General features: G+C 39.0%; 1 protein-coding gene across 1 annotated transcript in view; it reads right to left on the bottom strand.

The window, feature by feature from the left end:
- Nucleotides 1–14,182, bottom strand: part of LOC114202753 (phospholipid scramblase 4) — a 29,504-nt gene extending 15,322 nt beyond the window's left edge. Inside the window, exons 1-3 of the mRNA XM_028096052.1 lie at nt 14,011–14,182; nt 10,140–10,286; nt 8,039–8,149 (exon numbers count right to left, since the gene is read on the bottom strand). Coding sequence (XP_027951853.1) covers nt 8,039–8,149; nt 10,140–10,286; nt 14,011–14,182 — 430 coding nt within the window. The remainder of the gene's footprint in view (nt 1–8,038; nt 8,150–10,139; nt 10,287–14,010) is intronic.
- Nucleotides 14,183–20,025: the final 5,843 nt, after the last annotated feature.

The raw sequence follows: 20,025 nt of genomic DNA, 5'->3' as shown, positions 1-20,025 counted from the left end.
CCGATTTCCTCCCTTTCATTTTTCCCTTCCTTCTCCTAACGTCCTCCATGCTATTCCTTATGTTCCACAAATAAGTGAAACCACATGATAATTGACTTTCTCTGCTTGACTTATTTCACTTAGCATAATCTCTTCTAGTCCCATCCATGTTGATGTAAAAGTCGGGTATTCATCCTTTCTGATGGCTGAGTAATATTCCATTGTATATATGGACCACATTTTCTTTATCCATTCATCTGTTGAAGGGCATCTCAGCTCTTTCCACAGTTTGGCTATTGCGGACATTGCTGCTATGAACACTGGGGTGCATATGGCCCTTCTTTTCACTACATCTGTGTCTTTGGGGTAAATACCCAGGAGTGCAATTGCTGGGTCATAGGGTAGCTCTATTTTAAATTTTTTGAGGCACCTCTACACTGTTTTCCAAAGTGGCTATACCAACTTGCATTCCCACCAACAATGTAAGAGGGTTCCTCTTTCTCCACAACCTCTCCAACATTTGTTGTTTCTTGCCTTGTCAATTTTTGCCATTCTAACTGGTGTAATGTCGTATCTCAGTGTGGTTTTGATTTGAATTTCCCTGATGGCTAACGATGATAAACATTTTTTCATCTGTCTGTTAACCATTTGTATGTCTTCTTTGGAGAAGTGTCTGTTTATGTCTTCTGCCCATTTTTTGACTTATTTGTTTTTTGGCTGTTGAGTTTGAGAAGTTCATTATAGATTTTGGATGCCAGCCCTTTGTCTATAGTGTCATTTGCAAAAATGTTCTCCCATTTTGTGGGTTGCCTCTTTGTTTTGTTGACTGTTTCCTTTGCTGTGCAGAAGACTTTTATCTAGACGAAGTCCCAAAAGTTCATTTTTGCTTTTGTTTCACTAGCCTTTGGAGATGTATCTTGAAAGAAGTTGTGGTCAATGTCGAAGTTACTGCCTATGTTCTTCTCTAGGATTTTGATGGATTCCTGTCTCACATTGAGGTCTTTCATCCATTTTTGAGTTTATCTTTGTGTATGGCGTTAGAGAATGGTCCAGTTTCATTCTTCTGTCCAATTTTCCCAGCACCAAGACTATCTTTTTTCCATTGCATATTTTTTCCTGCTTTGTCGAAGACTATTTGACCATAGAGTTGAGGGTCAATATCTGGGCTCTCTATTCTGTTCCACTGGTCTATATGTCTGTTGTTGTGCCACTACCATGCTGTCTTGGTGATCACAGCTTTGTAATACAGCCTTGAAATTGGGCAACGTGATGCCCCCAGCTTTGTTTTTCTTTTTCACAATATCCTTGGCGATTCGGGGTCTTTCCTGATTCCCTACAAATTTTAGGGTTGTTTGTTCCAGCACTTTGAAAAAATTTTGACTGGGATGGCGCTGAAGGTATAGATTGCTCTGGGCAGCATAGGCATTTTAACGTTTATTCTTCCGATCCATGAGCACGGAATATATTTCCATCTTTTTGTGTCTCCTTCAATTTCTTTCATGAGTGTTCTGTAATTCCTAGAGTATAGATCCTGTACCTCTTTGGTTAGGTTTATTCTGAGGTATCTTATGGTTTTTGGTGCTATTGTAAATGGAATCATTTCTCTAATTTCTCTTTCTACAGTTGCATTGTTAGTATATAAGAAAGCAACAGATTTCTGTGCATTGATTTTGTATCCTGCCAAATTACTGAATTGCTGTATGAGTTCTAGTAATTTGGGGGTGGAGTCTTTTGGATTTTCCACATAAAGTATCATGTCATCTGCGAAGAGAGAGTTTGACTTCTTCTTTGCCAATTTGAATACCTTTTATTTCTTTTTGTTGTCTGATTGCTATTGCTAGGACTTCTAGTACTATGTTGAACAATAGTGGCAAGAGTGGACATCCTTGACCTCTTCCTGATCTTAACGGAAAGGTTCTCAGCTTTTCCCCATTGAGGATGATATTTGCTGTGGGTTTTTCACAGATGGATTTTATGAACTTGAGTAATGTGCCCTCTATCCCTATACTCTGAAGAGTTTTAATCAGGAAAGGATGCTGTATTTTGTCAAATGCTTTTTCTGCATCAATTGAGAAGACCATATGGCTCTTCTCTAGAACTCTTCTCATTAATGTGTTCTATCACACTGATTCATTTGCGAATGCTGAACCACCCTTGCATCCCGGGGATAAATCCCACTTGGTCGTGGCGGATAATCCTTTTAATGTATTGTTAGGTCCTATTAAGCTAGGATTCTGTTGCGAATTTTGGCAATATCAGTCTGAAATTCTCCTTTTTGATGGGGTCTTTCCCTGGTTTGGGGATTAAGGTAATGCTGGCCTCATAGAATGAGTCTGGAAGCTTTCCTTCTGTTTCTGTTTTTTGAAACAGCTTCAGGAGAATAGGTACTATTTCTTCTTTGAATGTTTGGTAGAATTCCCCAGGGAATCCATCAGGCCCTGGACTCTTGTTTTTTGGGAGGTTTTTGATCACTGCTTCAATCTTGTTACTGCTTATTAGTTTATTCAGGTGTCAATTTCTTCTTGTTTCAGTCTTGGCAGTTTATAGGTTTCCAGGAAGGCATCCATTTCTTCCAGGTTGCCTAATTTATTGGCATATGGTTGTTGACAGTAATTTCTAATAATTGTTTCTATTTCCTTGGTGTTAGTCCTTTCATTCATAATTTTATTAATTTGGGTCCTTTCTCTTTTCTTTTGGATAAGTCTGGCCAGGGGTTTATTGAGCTTATTAATTCTTTCAAAGAACCAGCTTCTAGTTTCGTTGATCTGATCTACTGTGTTTCTGGTTTCTAATTCATTGATCTCTGCTCTAATCTTAATTATTTCTCTTCTAATGCATGGCTTAGGCATTGTTTGTTCCCTTTTCTCCAGTTCTTTTAAAGTTAGTTGGTGAATTCGGGATTTTTCTATTTTTTTGAGTGAGGCTTGGATGGCTATGTATTTCCCCCTTAGGACTGCCTTTGCAGTATCCCATAGGTTTTGGACCAATGTGTTTTCGTTTTCATTGGTTTCCATGAATTGTTTAAGTTCTTCTTTGATTTCCTGGTTGACCCAAACATTCTTGCACAGAGTGGTCTTTAGCTTCCAGGTGTCTGAATTTCTGCCAAATTTTTTCTTGTGATTGACTTCTAGTTTTAAAGCATTATGGTCTGACAAGATGCAGGGAATAATCTCAATCTTTTGGTATCGGTTGAGACCTGATTTGTGACTATGTCGTCTATTCTAGAGAAAGTTCTGTGTGCGCTTGAGAAGAATGAGTATTCTGTTGTTTTAGGGTGGAATGTTCTGTATATATCTATGAGGTCCATCTGGTGCAGTGTGTCATTCAAGGCTCTTGTTTCTTTGTTTTCTGCTTAGATGATCTGTCTGTTGCTGAGAGTGGAGTACTGAGGTCTCCTACAATTAACCTATTGTTATCAATATGACTATTTTGGTTAACAGTTGGCTTATGTAGATGGCTGCTCCCATGTTGGGGGCGTGGATATTTATAATTGTTAGGTCTTCTTCTTGGATAGACCTTTTAAGAATGATATAGTGTCCTTCTGTGTTTCTTTCTTTTTTTTTTTTTAAAGATTTTATTTATTTGAGAGAGAGAGAGAGAATGAGAGAGAGCACGAGAGGGAAGAGGGTCAGAGGGAGAAGCAGACTCCCCGCTGAGCAGGGAGCCCGATGCGGGACTCGATCCCAGGACCCCAGGATCATGACCTGAGCCGAAGGCAGTCGCTTAACCAACTGAGCCACCCAGGCGCCCTCCTTCTGTGTTTCTAACTACAGTCTTTAGTAAAATCTAATTTGTCTGATACAAGAATTGCTACCCCAGCTTTCTTTTGAGGTCCGTTGGCACGGGAGATGGATCTCCATCCCTTCACGTTCAGTCTGGATGTATCTTTAGGTTCAAAATGAGTCTCTTGTAGACAGCATATGGATGGGTCCTGTCTTTTTATCCAATCTGCAACCCTGTGCCATTTTATGGAAGCATTTAGGCTGTTCACATTGAGAGTGATTATTGAAAGATATGAATTTACTGTCATCATGTTGCCTGTGAAGTCCTTGTTTCTCTAGATTGTCTCTGTAAATTTCTGTTCTATATCACTCTTGGGGTCTTTCTCCTTTTAGAGAACCCCCCTTAACATTTCTTGCAGGGCCAGCTTAGTGGTCACATATTCTTTCAGTTTCTGCTGGTCTTGGAAGCTCTGTATCTCTCCATCCGTTCTAAATAACAGCCTTGCCAGATAAAGTATTCTTGGCTGCATGTTCTTCTCATTTAGTACCCTGACTATGTCTTGCCAACCCTTTCTGGCTTGCCAGGTCTCTGTGGATAGGTCTGACGTATTCTGATGTTTCTCCCTCTGTACATAAGTAATCTCTTCCCCCTAACTGCCCTTAAGATGGTTTCCCTGGTTCTAAGATTTGTGAGTTTTACTATTACATGCCGGGGCGTTGGTCTGTTTTCCTTGATCTTGGCAGGGGTCCTCTCTGCCTCTAAGACACAAATGTTTCATTCCCCAGATTAGGTAAGTTCTCAGCTACGATTTGCTCAAATATATCACCTAGTCCTCTCTCTCTCTCCACCCCCTCAGGGATCCCAATAATTCTGACATTGGAACGTTTCATGGTGTCACTTATTTCTCCAATTCTGTTTTCATGGATTCTGAGTTGCTTCTCCGTGGCCTCTTTTCCTTCTTTTCTATCAATTAGTCTTCTAGATCACTAATTCATTTTTCTGCCTCGCTTACCCTTGCTGTTAAGATTATCTAGATTAGATTGGATCTCATTGATAGCATTTTTCAGTTCTGCCAGTTCAGCTTTCATTTCTGCCCTTACAGACTCTATGTTGCCATTAATCGATTTCTCCATTCTAGCTATCGTCTTCATAACTGCTACCCTGAAGTCCATTTCTGACATCTTGGTTAATCTGTATCCATTTATAAATCTGTGGCAGAAGTTACAGTCTCTGAGTTTTTCCTATTTTGGGGGTTCCTCCTCCTAGTCATTCTGTTGAGGGGTGGTTGAGGGAATGTACAGAGTCCAAATTATTGACCACAACCCAAGCAAGATGCACCTGTTTTATAGGGACCTTAGGACTGTCGGCCTCTTGTTCTCCCAGCCTATCTTCTGGGAAAGGGGACTGCCACGCTGTTACTCAGGCAACCCCGTCTGGGCGGAGTTGCCCTGCCCCCTGTGCAGGGGAGATGGGCTCAGTGAAAACCGTTTTTTGGGGGGCTTTTGTTCTCTGGCAGCTTTGCCTGGTGGCTTTCTGCGTCTCTTCCAAGAGTCAGAGCAGAAGAAACCATTTCCAACCCTCTGCCTCAGAGCAGAGAGATCGCAGTCTGTTCTTCAGTGAGCTCTCCAGGCCACACTATCTCCGTTTCTGTCTGTGCTGCTATAAACTGCAGTGTTCTGGGTTGTGCACCCCTCAGCTTCTAGGTCCAGGCATGTCTCTGCCCTTTGTGTTTCTAAAACCGCCAGCCGCCCCCAGTTCGCATGCACGGCCCTGCAGCTTCAGGTTTCAGTCCAGGGGGTTGCCCTAAAGTCCTTTCCCCACCACTACCAGTCTGCGAGCCTGTGCCCTGTCCCCAGCACAGGAGGCTATCGCTCACCAGTGGTGTAGGATCCCGTCGGCTTGGCTCCCTCCCCCGTCCATTTATTTTCCAAAATCTGCCCGGGGAATCACGGCTTCTGGCTTCATACCTTGAAACCAACTGCCTGTGATATTCTGTTTGTAGAGATCCAGATATATCTTCTTACATCTCAGGCTGATTTTGTCGGTGTTCAGAGTGGTCTGGTAGATATCCAGCTCAATTTAGGGGACCGGTTGGAATAGGGTCCCCTACTCCTCTGCCATCTTTAGCCATGTGATTTTACATAAAAGTACCTCATGTAATAAAATTTGAGGATCAATAAATTAGAAAATTATAATTTAGATCATGGGGCTATTCAGTACAGGTATTTCTAGAAAAATTACATACATGTTTATGTAATCAAATGATTTTTGTTATATGTATTATTCATAGATGTTAAGAGAGCTGAAGGAACAAACATGATCAAATTATGTGTGGTAAAGAGCATATTATATTCCCCTTTGAGCTTTGAAATTACCATAAAGGATTCTGATTGGTTCTGTAGGAAACCAAAACAAAGCAAAATGGTTAATTTTGTGTAACTATAATATCCCAGATTTATTTAAAAAAGAACTCTGTTATGGAGTTTTGTCCTACCAATACTAATGTGAAAAATACCTCTTTGTGGGATTTTTATCTTCTCAGTTATTTTGAATACTACCCTCCTTTTTTATTTCACAAAATTATGTCAATTGCTTTTCTTTAAATAGATTACATATAACAAAAGTGTCTTTATTAGCTATTCTTTCAAACATATTTAGGACAAAATTATTTTCAGTAGGAATACATGTTCAGTACTATAATGCTAATAGAAATTAAGTAATTGATTTTAAAGAAATTAGTTAAAGCCAAATACTTTATAGTATTCCAAGTTCCTTCATGTGAATTAACAGGGCCATAATTTGCAACAATCATCACCAATAAGTATGTAGTTCAGCCACTAGGTGGCGATCACAGTGAATTTTTGTTCCTGTATTTCATAACTGAAAATGCAGTTCTGTGCTCTGCACCATAATGTTTTTCAACTTATCTAGTCATTTGATTTGAATGATATATCCTATGCTCTTGCTAATTTTTTGATACGAGAGGAATAGACACTTTCCCAGATGAACAGAACATGACTTATAGCCAATGTTACTTAGAAATGGTAGAGCCTCTGTTCTAGTGGAATCTAGGTTATTGGATATAGAGTGATCCATGAACATAAGATAGATTACGTAGATCATGTTCTGAAGTAAATTTAGAGTAATGGTCAGATATAGCACGATTATAATTTAGGACTGTCAAGACCTTGGATTTAGCAGGAGTTGAGCCAGTAATGAGGGGTTATATTGGAGCAGATATGCACACATATGAGGCAAAGGGGAAAAGGAAGCCCTGCTGTTTTCAGAAAACACTGCAAGGGCAGAGGTTAACTGAGCTCCACAATCTTTTGTCTAGAGCCAAAACATTTTTACCATTATCCTGTGGGTACTGGGGCTGCTTCTCCTCTTTCACAGACTAACTCAATGGTTCCCACCTCTAAATATACGCTTAACTATATATTTAGAGAAATGTTGCTATACCTTATCTATCATTTTCTAGGTCATTGAAATGTATTTTCATACAACTCCGACTATTTCCTTCCTTACTTCGAAAGTAAGCATATTTCTAATTTTAAAAATTTTACACATTGCCTAATTACTTTCTACAAAGACTATAATAAGTCAAATTTCCACTAGCATTATGAGTATCCATTTCACTGAGTCACCACCAGTAGTGCATTCAGACTTATAAAAATATTTGTAGAACTCCCTAATCAGCACTCAAGGCCATTCACCTCCATTTCTCTTGCATTTGTCCCATGCATGTCTCCTAACAGACTTTCATGACCTTGGGCTTTTTTTTTTTTTAATTTAGATTCAATTAATCAACATATAATGTATTATTAGTTTCAGAGGTAGAGGTCAGTGATTCATCAGTCTTATATAATATCCACTGCTCATTACATCACGTGCTCTCCTTAATGTCCATCACAAGTTTACCCCATCCCCCCACCCGACCTTGTGCTTTTGTACCTACAGTTCCTTCTGCTAGAAAGAAGTCCCTTTTTCCTTTCCGTTGAGTGAGAAAATCATCAAGCCAGAAAAATCTGACTTCCTCAGTTATACCTTCCCTCAAATCCCTGGTAGAGTCAGTTACTGTCATCCGGGTCCTGCAACATTCTCTTCACATTTTCATAACAGAGCAAAGAGCATGCCTTTAGTGTTTGTACAACTTCCTTCCTTAGTAGCCTACAAATATATTCTAATGGACATCTAGTAAACTACTTGTCATCCTGGAGGCGTTCAATACTTATTTACTGAATCATTCAATCACTTACTTACTTTTAAAAGCAATCTTAACTATTAGTATGGTTTTCTGGAGAGGTGAAATAATCTTTCTGATTATTTGACCCACCTAGTACAAAATGGGAATTGTAGTCCGGAGGAGCATCAGGCCTTGGATCAGGAGACTTTATTTGATTCTCCGTTTCATCTGTGGGTTGCTCAGGGGCTGTGGGGACCACACCTTGGGAGGAGAGGTAGAAGGGACATGATTTACAATGGAAGTGATAATGTGATAGAATAAATTCATTTTTTTTCTTTTTTTTTAAGATTTTATTTATTTATTTGACAGAGAGAGACACAGCGAGAGAGGGAACACAAGCAGGGGGAGTGGGAGAGGGAGAAGCAGGCTTCCCGCCAAGCAGGGAGCCCGATGTGGGACTCAATCCCAGGAACCCGGGATCATGACCTGAGCTGAAGGCAGACACTTAACGACTGAGCCACCCAGGCACCCCAAATTCATTTTTTCTTATCAGTGAATGTAAATAATATGAAATACACTCATATTTTTAAAAGACACATAATTCATTATGTATATTAGGTATTAACCTATTAATACATATTGATGAATTTTCAGACTGAATATAGATTTAAAAAAAACAAACTAAGCAATTATTTATATTGTGCTATGATCAAAGCAACACACTTTCATGCTAGTGGTTCAGCTGACTTCATGCTGATTCCTACCTACCTAAACTCCTGGCACATTAGCAAAAATTCTTTTCCCCACTATGTAATACGGAGAACACAGTCATATGTAGAGTGAATCTTATTTTGTCCCTAATCCTTTTTGGAAAATGACTGTGTTTAAATGATTTTAAAACATCACACAATAAATACGTAATGGCTTAAAATGCAGTGGTGTCACACACACCTCAGTTAGAGGCAGTTTACCTCTCCAGTGACAGTGATCTTGGTTACTGTAATTGTTGCAAGGGAGGGCGCGAACTCACTTTCCATGATGCTACCTCGTCCCCTTGTTGTGATTAGAGACGTGTCTCCCTGTACTCACTACAAGGAAAAATTCTGATTCTCTTAACTGACTGATTTTTATTTCTGAAAAACATAAATCCCATAAATGTGGTGTTTCTCTCCTTCCATCATCTTCTGCACTGTTTGAAAAGGCAGGACCTGGTTCTGAGCCCTTCTCTATGTGAGCAGGCTGTCACCACAGGCTTCTTATTAGTACTGCCCCTCTTTGCAGACTTACTTTCTTACTTTTTCCTTTACTTAATTCTCCCCACATACTTTAGATCTTTCAGTACGTATGTGCCAATATAAATCCCTTTTAATCCTTTTCTGTCAAAGATAGAAATATTCATATATATAAATGAACACATATGTTTTCTCCAAATGCTAAACAATAAAAAAATAACTTCAAAAGGAAATAAACTCCAATTTTTATGGAAAATATCACAAAATTCACATTTGAAAATAGAGCATATTAAAATTTATTCATAAAATCTTACCTGGCATTTTGAAGAATTCCACTTAGTCCTGAAAAATAAAATATTTTAATACCTTAAGATAGATAATATATAGTTACTATTATTACTTAGTGATACATGTAACAGGTTTTATGATTTTTTTGTCTCCAGTTACATTTCATTCATATTTTTATTAATTTGACAAATATTTACTGAGCACTTATTATGTATCAGGCACTAATGTAGATGTTGAAAATATAGTAACAAACCAGAAAAACCGGTGCCCATCATGCTGGAGATTGTGTTTTAGTGGCGTGAGATTAAAAACACATTAACAAATATTTAAGATTATATCTGGATAGTACAGATACATAAAGAAAACAAAGTGAAAAGTTTAGGAAAAACATGGATGGGGTCCCAGGAGGTTCAGGGAAAGCCTCTCTCAGGGGGTAACCTTTGAGCTGTTTGAACCAGGAAAGGAGGCATGACACTACAAATGTAGGGAGTTCTAGGAAAACAGGCAATACGTGCAAAGGCCCCGAGATGGCACTGAGCTTGGGGTACCCAAGGGTGAGGAAGAGGTCAGGTGTGACTGGGACACAAGGACTAAAGCGAACAGAGTGAAGAGATGGAGACAAGTCTGCTCATACCTGAAAAGCGAGGCAAAATGTTTAGGATTTGCTATAATTGCCGCTGGGCAGTCTTTGGAGGACCTTGATCAGTGCAGTGATGAGAGTTGATTTATACTTTGTCTTGAGGGGGCACGAGTGGAAGCAGTGAGGATGGGATGGCCGCTGTAATCCGGGTGAGACCGATGCTGGCTTAGACCGGGGAGGTCACCCTGGAGAGGGTGACGTGTGGTCAGGAGCAGAACCTGCAGGAGCTGCTGATGGACTAAGGAAGAGAGGAGCGAAGGATGAGCGTCAGTTTTCAGGCCAGGGTACCAGAGCTGATGACAGTGCCATTAACTGAACTGCAGAGGAAGCTGGTGGGGAAGTGGTGTGGACTGGGGAGGGTAGGAGTCAAAAGCTACAAAGAGGTGTGTTTTGTTTAAGAAGAGGCCAGAAGAAGCTTATTTTATTTAAATAAACAGTATGTATATGTAAACATTATGAGTATAACTCAAGAGAAGTAAACCAGAGGTTGAGATGAGATTTGAAACAAGGGGTGGGGGAGAGATTTCATGAATTCATTCACGACTGAAAAAAAAAGTTATTATCAGAGAAAGGAATTTTAGGATTTCTGAGTTCTGGATGTTAACAATGAACAACATCAACAAAGGCTATAATTTACTGAATGCTTATCTAATGTCAGGCAAAGGGTTGAGTACTTTCCATATCTTTAATTACCTCTCTCATATATAAATAGCCAACCCTACTAAAATCAAGTACTTCTTTTTTAAGGTTTTATTTATTTATTTGACAGAGAGAGAGAGAGCACAAGCAAGGGGAGCAGCAGAGGGAGAGGGAGAAGCAGGCTCTGTGCCAAGCAAGGAGCCCAATGCAGGATGCAATCCCAGGACCCTGAGATCACGACCTGAACCGAAGGCAGATGCTTAACCGACTAAGCCACCCAAGCACCCCTAAAATCAAGTACTTTCAAATTCAAAGTTTCTTTTGGATTTTTTTTTTAAAGATTTTATTTATTTATTTGACAGAGAGAGTGAGAGAGCACAAGCAGGGGGAACAGTAGAGGGAGAGGGAGAAGCAGGCTCCCTGCCAAGCAGGGAGCCCGATGCGGGGCTTGATCCCAGGACCCTGAGATCATGACCCGAGCCGAAGGCAGACACTTAACCATCTCAGCCACCCAGGCGCTCCTCTTTTGGATTTTCTTTCCAATGTGTCATTCTGTTTATCGGATTACAAAATGGGGTCATTTGTGTAGTTCGAGCTGAGTAGAAAGTCACCAATATAGATGAGGTATGTCAAAGAAACTTTAGATTACCATATAAGACAGTAGTCAATATGGATACTGAGTTGACTCAATGAACACCACCATGACATAAACCAGTATGTAGATTTCCAGCTCAAATGACTGTCTTGCCAAGTGTGGATCAGAATCCCACTGGTCTTGCACCATTTCCACTCACTTCTGGAACTAGAACTAGTTGTACAAAGTCCTATGTGTCCTAAAGGTTAAAAAAAGTACTCTGCAGGGCGGTTGGGGGGGTACCCGGGTGGCTCATATGGTTAAGCCTCTGCCTTCAGTTCAGGTCATGATTTCCAGGTCCTGGGATCGAGTCCCACATCGGGCTCCCAGCTCAGTGGGGAGTCGGCTTCCCCCTCTCCCTCTGCCCCTCCCCCTGCTTGTGCTCTCTCTGTTTCTCTCTCTCAAATGAATAAAATCTTAAAAAAAGAAAAGTATTCTAGGGCACATCAAAAAGTCAGACCAAACTGCCGGCCAATCAAAGGAGTACATGGAATTGATCCTATTCCTTCAAAGATGGTAATATCTGGTGTTTAGAAAATGAGTGTTTCTAGAACCATAAATCCTGGACACTCTTAGGAATAATACCCTCAAGTGACTCTTGTACATGTTTACTGAAGATACATACAAAAATGTCGACACACTGTTCATATTAAAAAAAAAAAAAAAAACCGTGAGAGACTATGGACTCTGAGTAACAAACTAGGGTTCTGGGGGGGGGGGAATGGGTTATCCTGGGGATGGGTATTAAGGAGGGCACGTTCTGCATGGAGCACTGGGTGTTACACACAAACAATGAATCATGGAACACTACATCAAAAACTAATGATGTAATGTATGGTGATTAACATAATAAAATAAAATTTAAAAAAACACTCCAAATGTCCATCAATGGTATACTGAACAAATAAATTTTTTTTTTAAGATTTTATTTATTTGATAGAGAGCGCACAAGCAGGGGGAGCAGCAGAGGGAGAGGGAGAAGCAGGCTCCCTGCTAAGCAAGGAGCTCGATGCAGAGCTTGATCCCAGGACCCTGGGATCATGACCTGAACCTAAGGCAGACGCTTAACCGACTGAGCCACCCAGGTGCCCCTTAACAAATAAATTCTGGTACATTCCTATGATGCAAAAGTATACTGTAGTGAAAACAAACCATGGCCATATACATCAAGAGCGATGAATCTCAAAATTATGACACCAAACAAAAAGATAAAAGCAAGTCATTGGAGAACACATATATGATATCATTTAAGAATGTCCAAATGTAGAAAAATGAAACAGAACATTTTTTTTCGGATACATACATGGGGGAATACATACTTTAAAGAAAAGTTAGGGAATAACATGAAATTCAGGAAAATGTGGGGCAAGTGTCATTGTGGCCCACAGGGGCTTGAAGTTTCTCCTAATGCTTTAGTTTACAGGGTGGTGAGAACAGGGGTGATGGGTTCTTACTAGTCTTTAAAAGATACATATATGTTTAAATATGCTGATTTATGTGTCTGACATGATTTCACAATACAAAAGAACTATTTGACAGTTATATGTTGCATATAAATTTCTAACTAAATATCTGTTGTTCCTTTCTACATTAATCCTGGGAACTGTAAACAACGAAGAAACCGTGATGGAATTAGTGAAAAGGGAATTATCCATCCATGCATCCATCATCTGTTCAACTATCTATAGTGGCAAATGGTAGAGTATAATGCAAAAGCGGCACATTTTAACAATTGCTCAATTTAGGTAAAAATAGAGATTTGAATATTTTTATGTTCAAGGTAAAAACTTGAAGGAAGAAATATAGAATTCTGGACCCCGAATATGAAGTAGTATCTCTGGGGTCCAGGCCTGGAAATCTGTACTTTTAATACAGCCCCCGTGTTCAGGCCATGTTTGAGGGTGATCTTGCATAAAGAAAAATAACAGTTCTCAACCATGCCAGGCAGAGCTCAGAATTCAAATCTGATTTGATTAACAACTTGAAAAAATATACCAATCTTTAAATTAAAAATATATATATATATATAAATGTTTTAAAAAGCAACTAACATCAAAGTAAAATATACCTACACATTGTCTCACAAGCTGCAGGTGTTCACAGGATCTGTTTACCTCCCCTCTCCTTTGAGATGCTAGTTTCTTTTCCTTTTCCACCTCAAATTCTCTTCCCTTTGTTATAAAATTTTACTATAGTTTTATCCAAAATGTTACATAAGGCAGGATAATTTCCTGTTGGTACAAGCATAAATGTTGTAACTTAATCCTCCCTTAACATTCAGTAGATTGCTTTCAGATTTCCCAATCACTCATTAAGGACAGAAAGTGCTAGGGCACCTGGGTGGCTCAGTTGGTTAAGCGACGGCCTTCAGCTCAGGTCATGATCCTGGAGTCCCGGGATCGAGTCCCACATCAGGCTCCCTGCTCAGCAGGGAGTCTGCTTCTCCCTTTGACCCTCTTCCCTCTCGTGCTCTCTATCTCTCATTCTCTCTTTCTCTCAAATAAATTAAAAAAAAAAAAAAAAAGACAGAAAATGCCATAGGTTGACAAGAGACTGGGTATTGGCTTTACAACAGATGGAATTCAGATTAGAAAACTGAACTGTGTCTCCACAACAAGTTAGCATGATATGGCTGCAAGAACTCTGAATTCCAAAGGTCTTCTGCATTTTTAGGGCTTAAGCTGCATACAGGGGAATCTAAGCCAACTGGAACCTAATAAAGAGGGAAAGGGGACATGGGTTGGATAGGACGAGGTTGGTGAAGCTGTGGTTTGCTGCTTTGCGAGGCAGCCCTGATAGCGTAAATTACATTCCACAGCAAGAGAGCATTTACATGGGACACCCCTGGCTGCATCCGACATTGCAGCTGCGCTGTATCTTGCTCTTCAATTCCACCTTTGTAAACAGTGACATGCAGGCAAAGCTCAATGAAACCACAAGCTCTAGAGCCACACCATGGATATTTGAAACTTCAATCACAAAACTGAGAATGCTCAGCTTTTTGGAGCTGAGTATTCACTGGAATGTGTCCTGGCCTCTTGGCAAGGGAGCCTTTGGATGTGTGACAATCTTGCAATTCTCTAGGCAGAAGTCTTGGAGATCTGCACATGCAAACTGAAACCTTAGGCTCTGACGGTTTCCAGTACCTTCAACAGTGAGAGGAGAGAAAAGAAACCAGGGGGTCACTGTCTGTACAATTCCTCTGCTTCTTAACAAGGGCAGGAAAAACAGCTAGTTCCTGCAAAGTCCTAGTCCATCTACCACAACTGACCATCTGGGCTTAACATGTAACTGCTGGGAGAGGATATCCTTTGTACAAAAGGTAGGATACTTGGAGGAAGGTAGATTTGATGGCTGGTAAGTGATGTATGCCAGCACACTGGCTCAGATACGCAGATCGCAGATACCCCTGATGGCTGTGTGACTTTGAGTGACTATTCTGCTGTTGGGTTATCTGTTGTGTCATGGGCAGTATGACAGCTGCATCCACCTCACAGAACTGTTGTGAAGACTGACACGGTACACTCAGAGAGCACTTTTATTTATTTATTAAAATTTTTATCTTATTTTTTTAAAGATTTTATTTATTTGACAGAGGGAGAGAGCACAAGCGGGGGGAGGGGAAGAGAATGAGGGAGAAGCAGGAGCAAGCTTCCCGCTGAGCAGGGAGGGAGCCCGAGGCAGGGCTGGATCCCAGGACCCCAGGACCATGACCTGAGCCGAAGGCTGATGCTGAACGATTGAGCCACCCAGGCGCCCCCTCAGAGAGCACTTTTAAAACAGTGCCTGGCACACAGCAAATCCTCAACAAGCAAGCATAATTTCACTAGATAAAATAAACCAGCTGGTGAAGAGACCAAGAATAAGTGTCCGTCTTCAAGTGTAGCATAAAAGAGCTGCTTGCCATTTGGCCATTAACAGGCATTACTAAGCATCCCTGGTGAAGACTTTATCCTGGGTTTCAAGCTGACATCAATAACTCCCCATCACTGATTCTGCAGTGACTATGGTTTTAGCAGACATGATTTTACAAGCACTGCTGGTAATGAGTTTCAAATTGGAAAGAACTAGGAGAAAGAAAATGGAGGCATTGCTGGAGGGCTTTTTCCTATTTGTAGCTAAATGAAAGACAAATGAGTTAGAGCACATCTTACATGCGTACAGGATTTGCTTTTAGATTTTAGTAGGATAGTGACATTAATTGTATTATTCAGATGAATGGATTTATCCAGTAATGGACTTTAAAAATTACAGACAATTATAGTTACATTAAAGACATTGTCTAAAAATTACAATATTCATTACATCTCCAAGATATAAACACTGAGGTTATTTTTTATTTATATTAGTGTAGCATCTATATTAGTGTAGTACTTCGTGGCATATATTCCAATGAGATAATATGTGTAATATTACATTTGATTTATTTGAAAGCCTTGATGAAACTCTTAATAAATGTAAACATTGGTATTATTTGAGCATTCACATTTTATAAACCTTTTATTTCACAAGACTCCACGCTGAGTAAATAGAAGTTAATGTGCTTATAGTCCTAGGAATGTATACAGGCCCTGCTTAAAAAATAAATATTTATTAGGCTTTGATTAATCTCTCATGCATTAATCATTTTCTTGAATTTCCATAGGAAGTGATGACTACTCAATTTCAGTTGTTACATGTAACTTAGTGTTGTTTTATATGAAAGATTTTGTCTGGCCTTTGTCCCAGGTTCTGGGGAGAAACTTCTGAAGCCTTGGAATTTCCCAAGTGATGGGACTGTCTCTATTAAACATGGTGGGCCTTTGGATCACACTTCAATTTATGCTAAGGAGATGTCACAGGATGGGGGCTGACCATGCCAAAAGATCACCATGTGAATTAAGAGGGTAATATTTTGAGCTATGTTATATTTTACTTATCTCTTGACCTCTGGGGAGATGAGAGAGGCTGGAGATTTAGTTTAACTACTTGGCTAATGATTCAAGTAACCATGCCTACATAATGAAACCCCAATAAAAACTGTGGCCATTGAAGCCTGAGTGAGCTTTAAGGTGGCGAACACATCAGTAGTTTGGGAGGGGATGCATTCTGACTCCACAGGAAAGAGGCATGAAAATTTCAAATCTGAAACCAGATCTCACCCAGGGTGTCTCTTCCTTTGGCTGGGCCTGATTTTTACCCTTCATAATAAAACCTGCATTGTAAATGTAGCACTTAGAATTCTGTGAGTCATTCTAGTGAATAATCAAACCTGAGAGGGTGATAAGAACACCCAAATTTGTAGCCAGTTGCTCAGAAGTGTGGGTGACCTGGGGTTCCCTGAACTTAGGGCTGGTATCCTCAGTGGTGGCAGTCTTGTTGGAAACTGTACCTTTAAACTTGTGGAGTCTGTGCTAACTCTGGGTGGTGAGTGTCAGAACTAAACTGGGCTTAGATTTTTGAAAAAGTTGCTAAACTATTACAAATAGAAGTACATATATATATATTTTTTTTTTTGATGTAGTGTTCCATGATTCATTGTTTGCATATAACACCCAGTGCTCCCTTCAGTACGTGCCCTCTTTAATACCCATCACCAGGCTAACCCATCCCCCCAGGCCCCCCAGAACACTCAGTTTGTTTCTATATGTATTTCTGATCACAACAGTAAAACATCATCATTTGTAAAACATCAGGAAGTATAAAGAAATGAACATAACTCTTAAACCAACTTGCAAAAATAATTATTCTTAAAATGTTGGTGAATGTCCCGTGTGTGTATATATGTGAATGACTTTATGTTTCTGTGTATATGCATGGGGAGGGTTATAATAAATATTATTAGAAATACTGTGAACTAACAAATATATGTGTTTAAATGTAAGGTACCAATGACTGTCTTCACTTATTTAAACTATTCCATTTTTATTGTTCACACCTTTCTAGTATTATGACTAATGCTATAAAATTTCCATTTACATAAATATTGGTACAAACTTCTTATAACTAAATAGTGAATGTTTTTACAACTTAGGGAATATTTTGCCAATTTTTTTTTTTCTAGCAAGGCTCTTTCAGTTTAAACTCAAATCACGTGAGTGACCATCTCAGTGTTAACAAATATTACCTCCCTTTAAACTTTGCCAATTCGCTAAATGAAAAATTCCTTTTGTATTACCATGCCATTAAACACAATTCTTAATTCAATAAATATCAAAAATAATGTGTTTCCTGAAAGATAAATTGTATTAAACCACCATAACTGATATGGTGGTTTACAGATTTTGAAGAATCACTCATGAAAATATTACAAAATAGCAGGTACTCAGCACTGTATGGAAGGAACTTTAATTTACACATTCAAAAGGATTGTTGATTCTTCCTTTTGAAGTGACTCTTTAAATACCTCTTGCTAATTAAACATACAAAACTTTTATTCACTTCTTTGAAGCAAGACAAAGACATACGGAAATTCAATGCATGCCTAGGGAAAGAGCCCCCAAAACTGGAGGTTTAAAAGCAACAGGTGCATTGTGTTTCTATTTAGCTTGCGCATGGATTCTGGATTGAATATTAAAATAGCTCTACCTTTCCAAAAGAAAATCCAAATTAACACACATGTTCAGGGGTAGCCTCTCTGAAATCACTGCTAAAGAACAAACTAGTTCAAATCAGATTTGACTGGAATATCTAAAAATATGGCCTCTAAGTCTCCCTAAATCTTATATGTTTAGGGTTCAATTAGTATTTTTTTTTTTTTTTGCAGTAAATTCACTAGACTTACTATGTGTTCTTTTGCTTTTTTTTTTTTTTTTTTACATTTTTTAATCTTCCATTAATGGGTGAAAAAGGCTGCAATGCCCAAGAATCATAAAAAGCTTTATAAAAGAGGTACTATAACAGAGGTGGAAAGTGAGGCACAGAGAAGTTATTTAAAGGCTTTTTCCCAAGGTTGCACAGCCATTGAGAAGTACTGCCAGCACCTGACCAGGAAGCCGGCTCCACCCAGGCTACAGCATGTGGCTGCTAGGCCTGTGCCTTCCTCTTACCCAGAACTGCAGCCACACCAGAACCCTTCAATATTTACCTTTGAGGTAGGGTGGAGTAGAAAAATAAATACAATCTAATGAGCTACTTTTCCATGTTTCTAGTGATAGGCAGTAGAATTAAAAGGCAGAAACAACTCGTCCAAATATGCTTCTTTTTGAATATGAAATTCATTGCATAAATGGGTGGGCCTGGTCCTTGAAATGTTCTTACAGTAACTGTGATACATTTATATTAATCCATCTACTTTGGCTCACCAAGACTGTTGTGAATTATAAATATACGAATTCATATGTGCTATTACTGAGGATAATGTTAGCTATAAATGTTAAACTGAGTCAGTTTACTTACTTTACTGAATATGATGAGATATGTGAAGAACTCATTTCACAAAAAAATTCTGCAGTAAGATTTCTCATGACATAAACAGAGCTCAGTAAGAAAATGCTCCCTGGGAAAATGGCCCAGGGGGAGATCATGTTTATAAGAGGAAGTACTGGGGTCTCAGCTATTCCACTCTGACCCAAGAGACTCGTTGGACCAAAAAGAAAACACTTTTCTGTCTTGGAGGTGGTGCCATGTGGTGGAGAGAGTGGAGAAGAGCAGGTAGGGCCGTGGAGAGTGAGCCTCCTGGTAAGGAACCTTAGAGAGAGCAGGGAGACAGAATATTAGCAGCAGTTACAAGCATAAACAGCTTTGGAAAGGTAAAGGCTTTAAAGAGGATTAAATATTAGTAGAAGCCCTAACAAGAAAGCAAGTTTCCTAAAGGAAGAGATTTTTACTTATATAATTCCCTACATATTCTGGATCATGACTGACCACAGGATTTATGCACTTTACAGGCATTAGTTTCTCTGGATTAAAAAAAAAAAAGGAAGCTGGGTATTCTAAATGAATTTAGAATTAAATTTTTTTTTGGTAAGGGCTTTTTGAATGTTAGTTGATTCACACAGAGATAGTTCCCTTAATTTGCACATTTTTGTCACTTTTGCACTAGTCTGTATTATGTTGTTCTTATAAATTACAAAATGTAATTCTCTTGATGACATACTACTTCTACAACCCTGCTATGTAGAAACTGAAAATGTTATATTATTTATACACAACATATTGCTTACCTATATTTTATATATATTGTACATTTACATAAATTTATATAATATTTATATGTTATAGACTTAAATATACCATAATACTAAACCACAGGGGCTAGAAAGAATAAGCAAACGAGTCATGTTTTCAAATTCTCAAACAAATAAACCATCATTACATTCCAATGTAAAACTAACTGGAATGAGGCCAAATAGAAAACATGGTTCTTTTTAATTAAAAAATTTTAATACTTTCTAGAGAAAATTTGAAGTATTGTTTAAAGAAGCAGTTAGCTATACAGAGCTGTGGAGTTACCTGCTGATTAATCAAGACCCCAAATAAACCAATATATTTAAAACATTCAGTTTCACTGTGTTTCAATTTTAGATATCATTTACTAATTATCTAGGAGGTGCCAGGAACTTTGCATATTTTCAGTGAAGTGGATATTATGGACTTGCATTACACAGGTAAGGGAAGAAAAGCTGAGTTTAAATAACCCATTCAAAGTCAGTTTCACAAATTGGGGAAACTACGGTTTAAAACAACCTTATCAGAAGCCAGATTACTTTTCTAAACCCCACTG

The sequence above is a fragment of the Eumetopias jubatus genome, unplaced genomic scaffold (genome assembly GCF_037043125.1).
Source record: "Eumetopias jubatus isolate StellerSeaLion01/CBP00866 unplaced genomic scaffold, mEumJub1_p1.0 scaffold_1, whole genome shotgun sequence".
NCBI lineage: Eukaryota > Metazoa > Chordata > Mammalia > Carnivora > Otariidae > Eumetopias > Eumetopias jubatus.
Note: the sequence above shows the minus strand (reverse complement) of the source record. Positions and strands in the feature narration are given on the sequence as shown.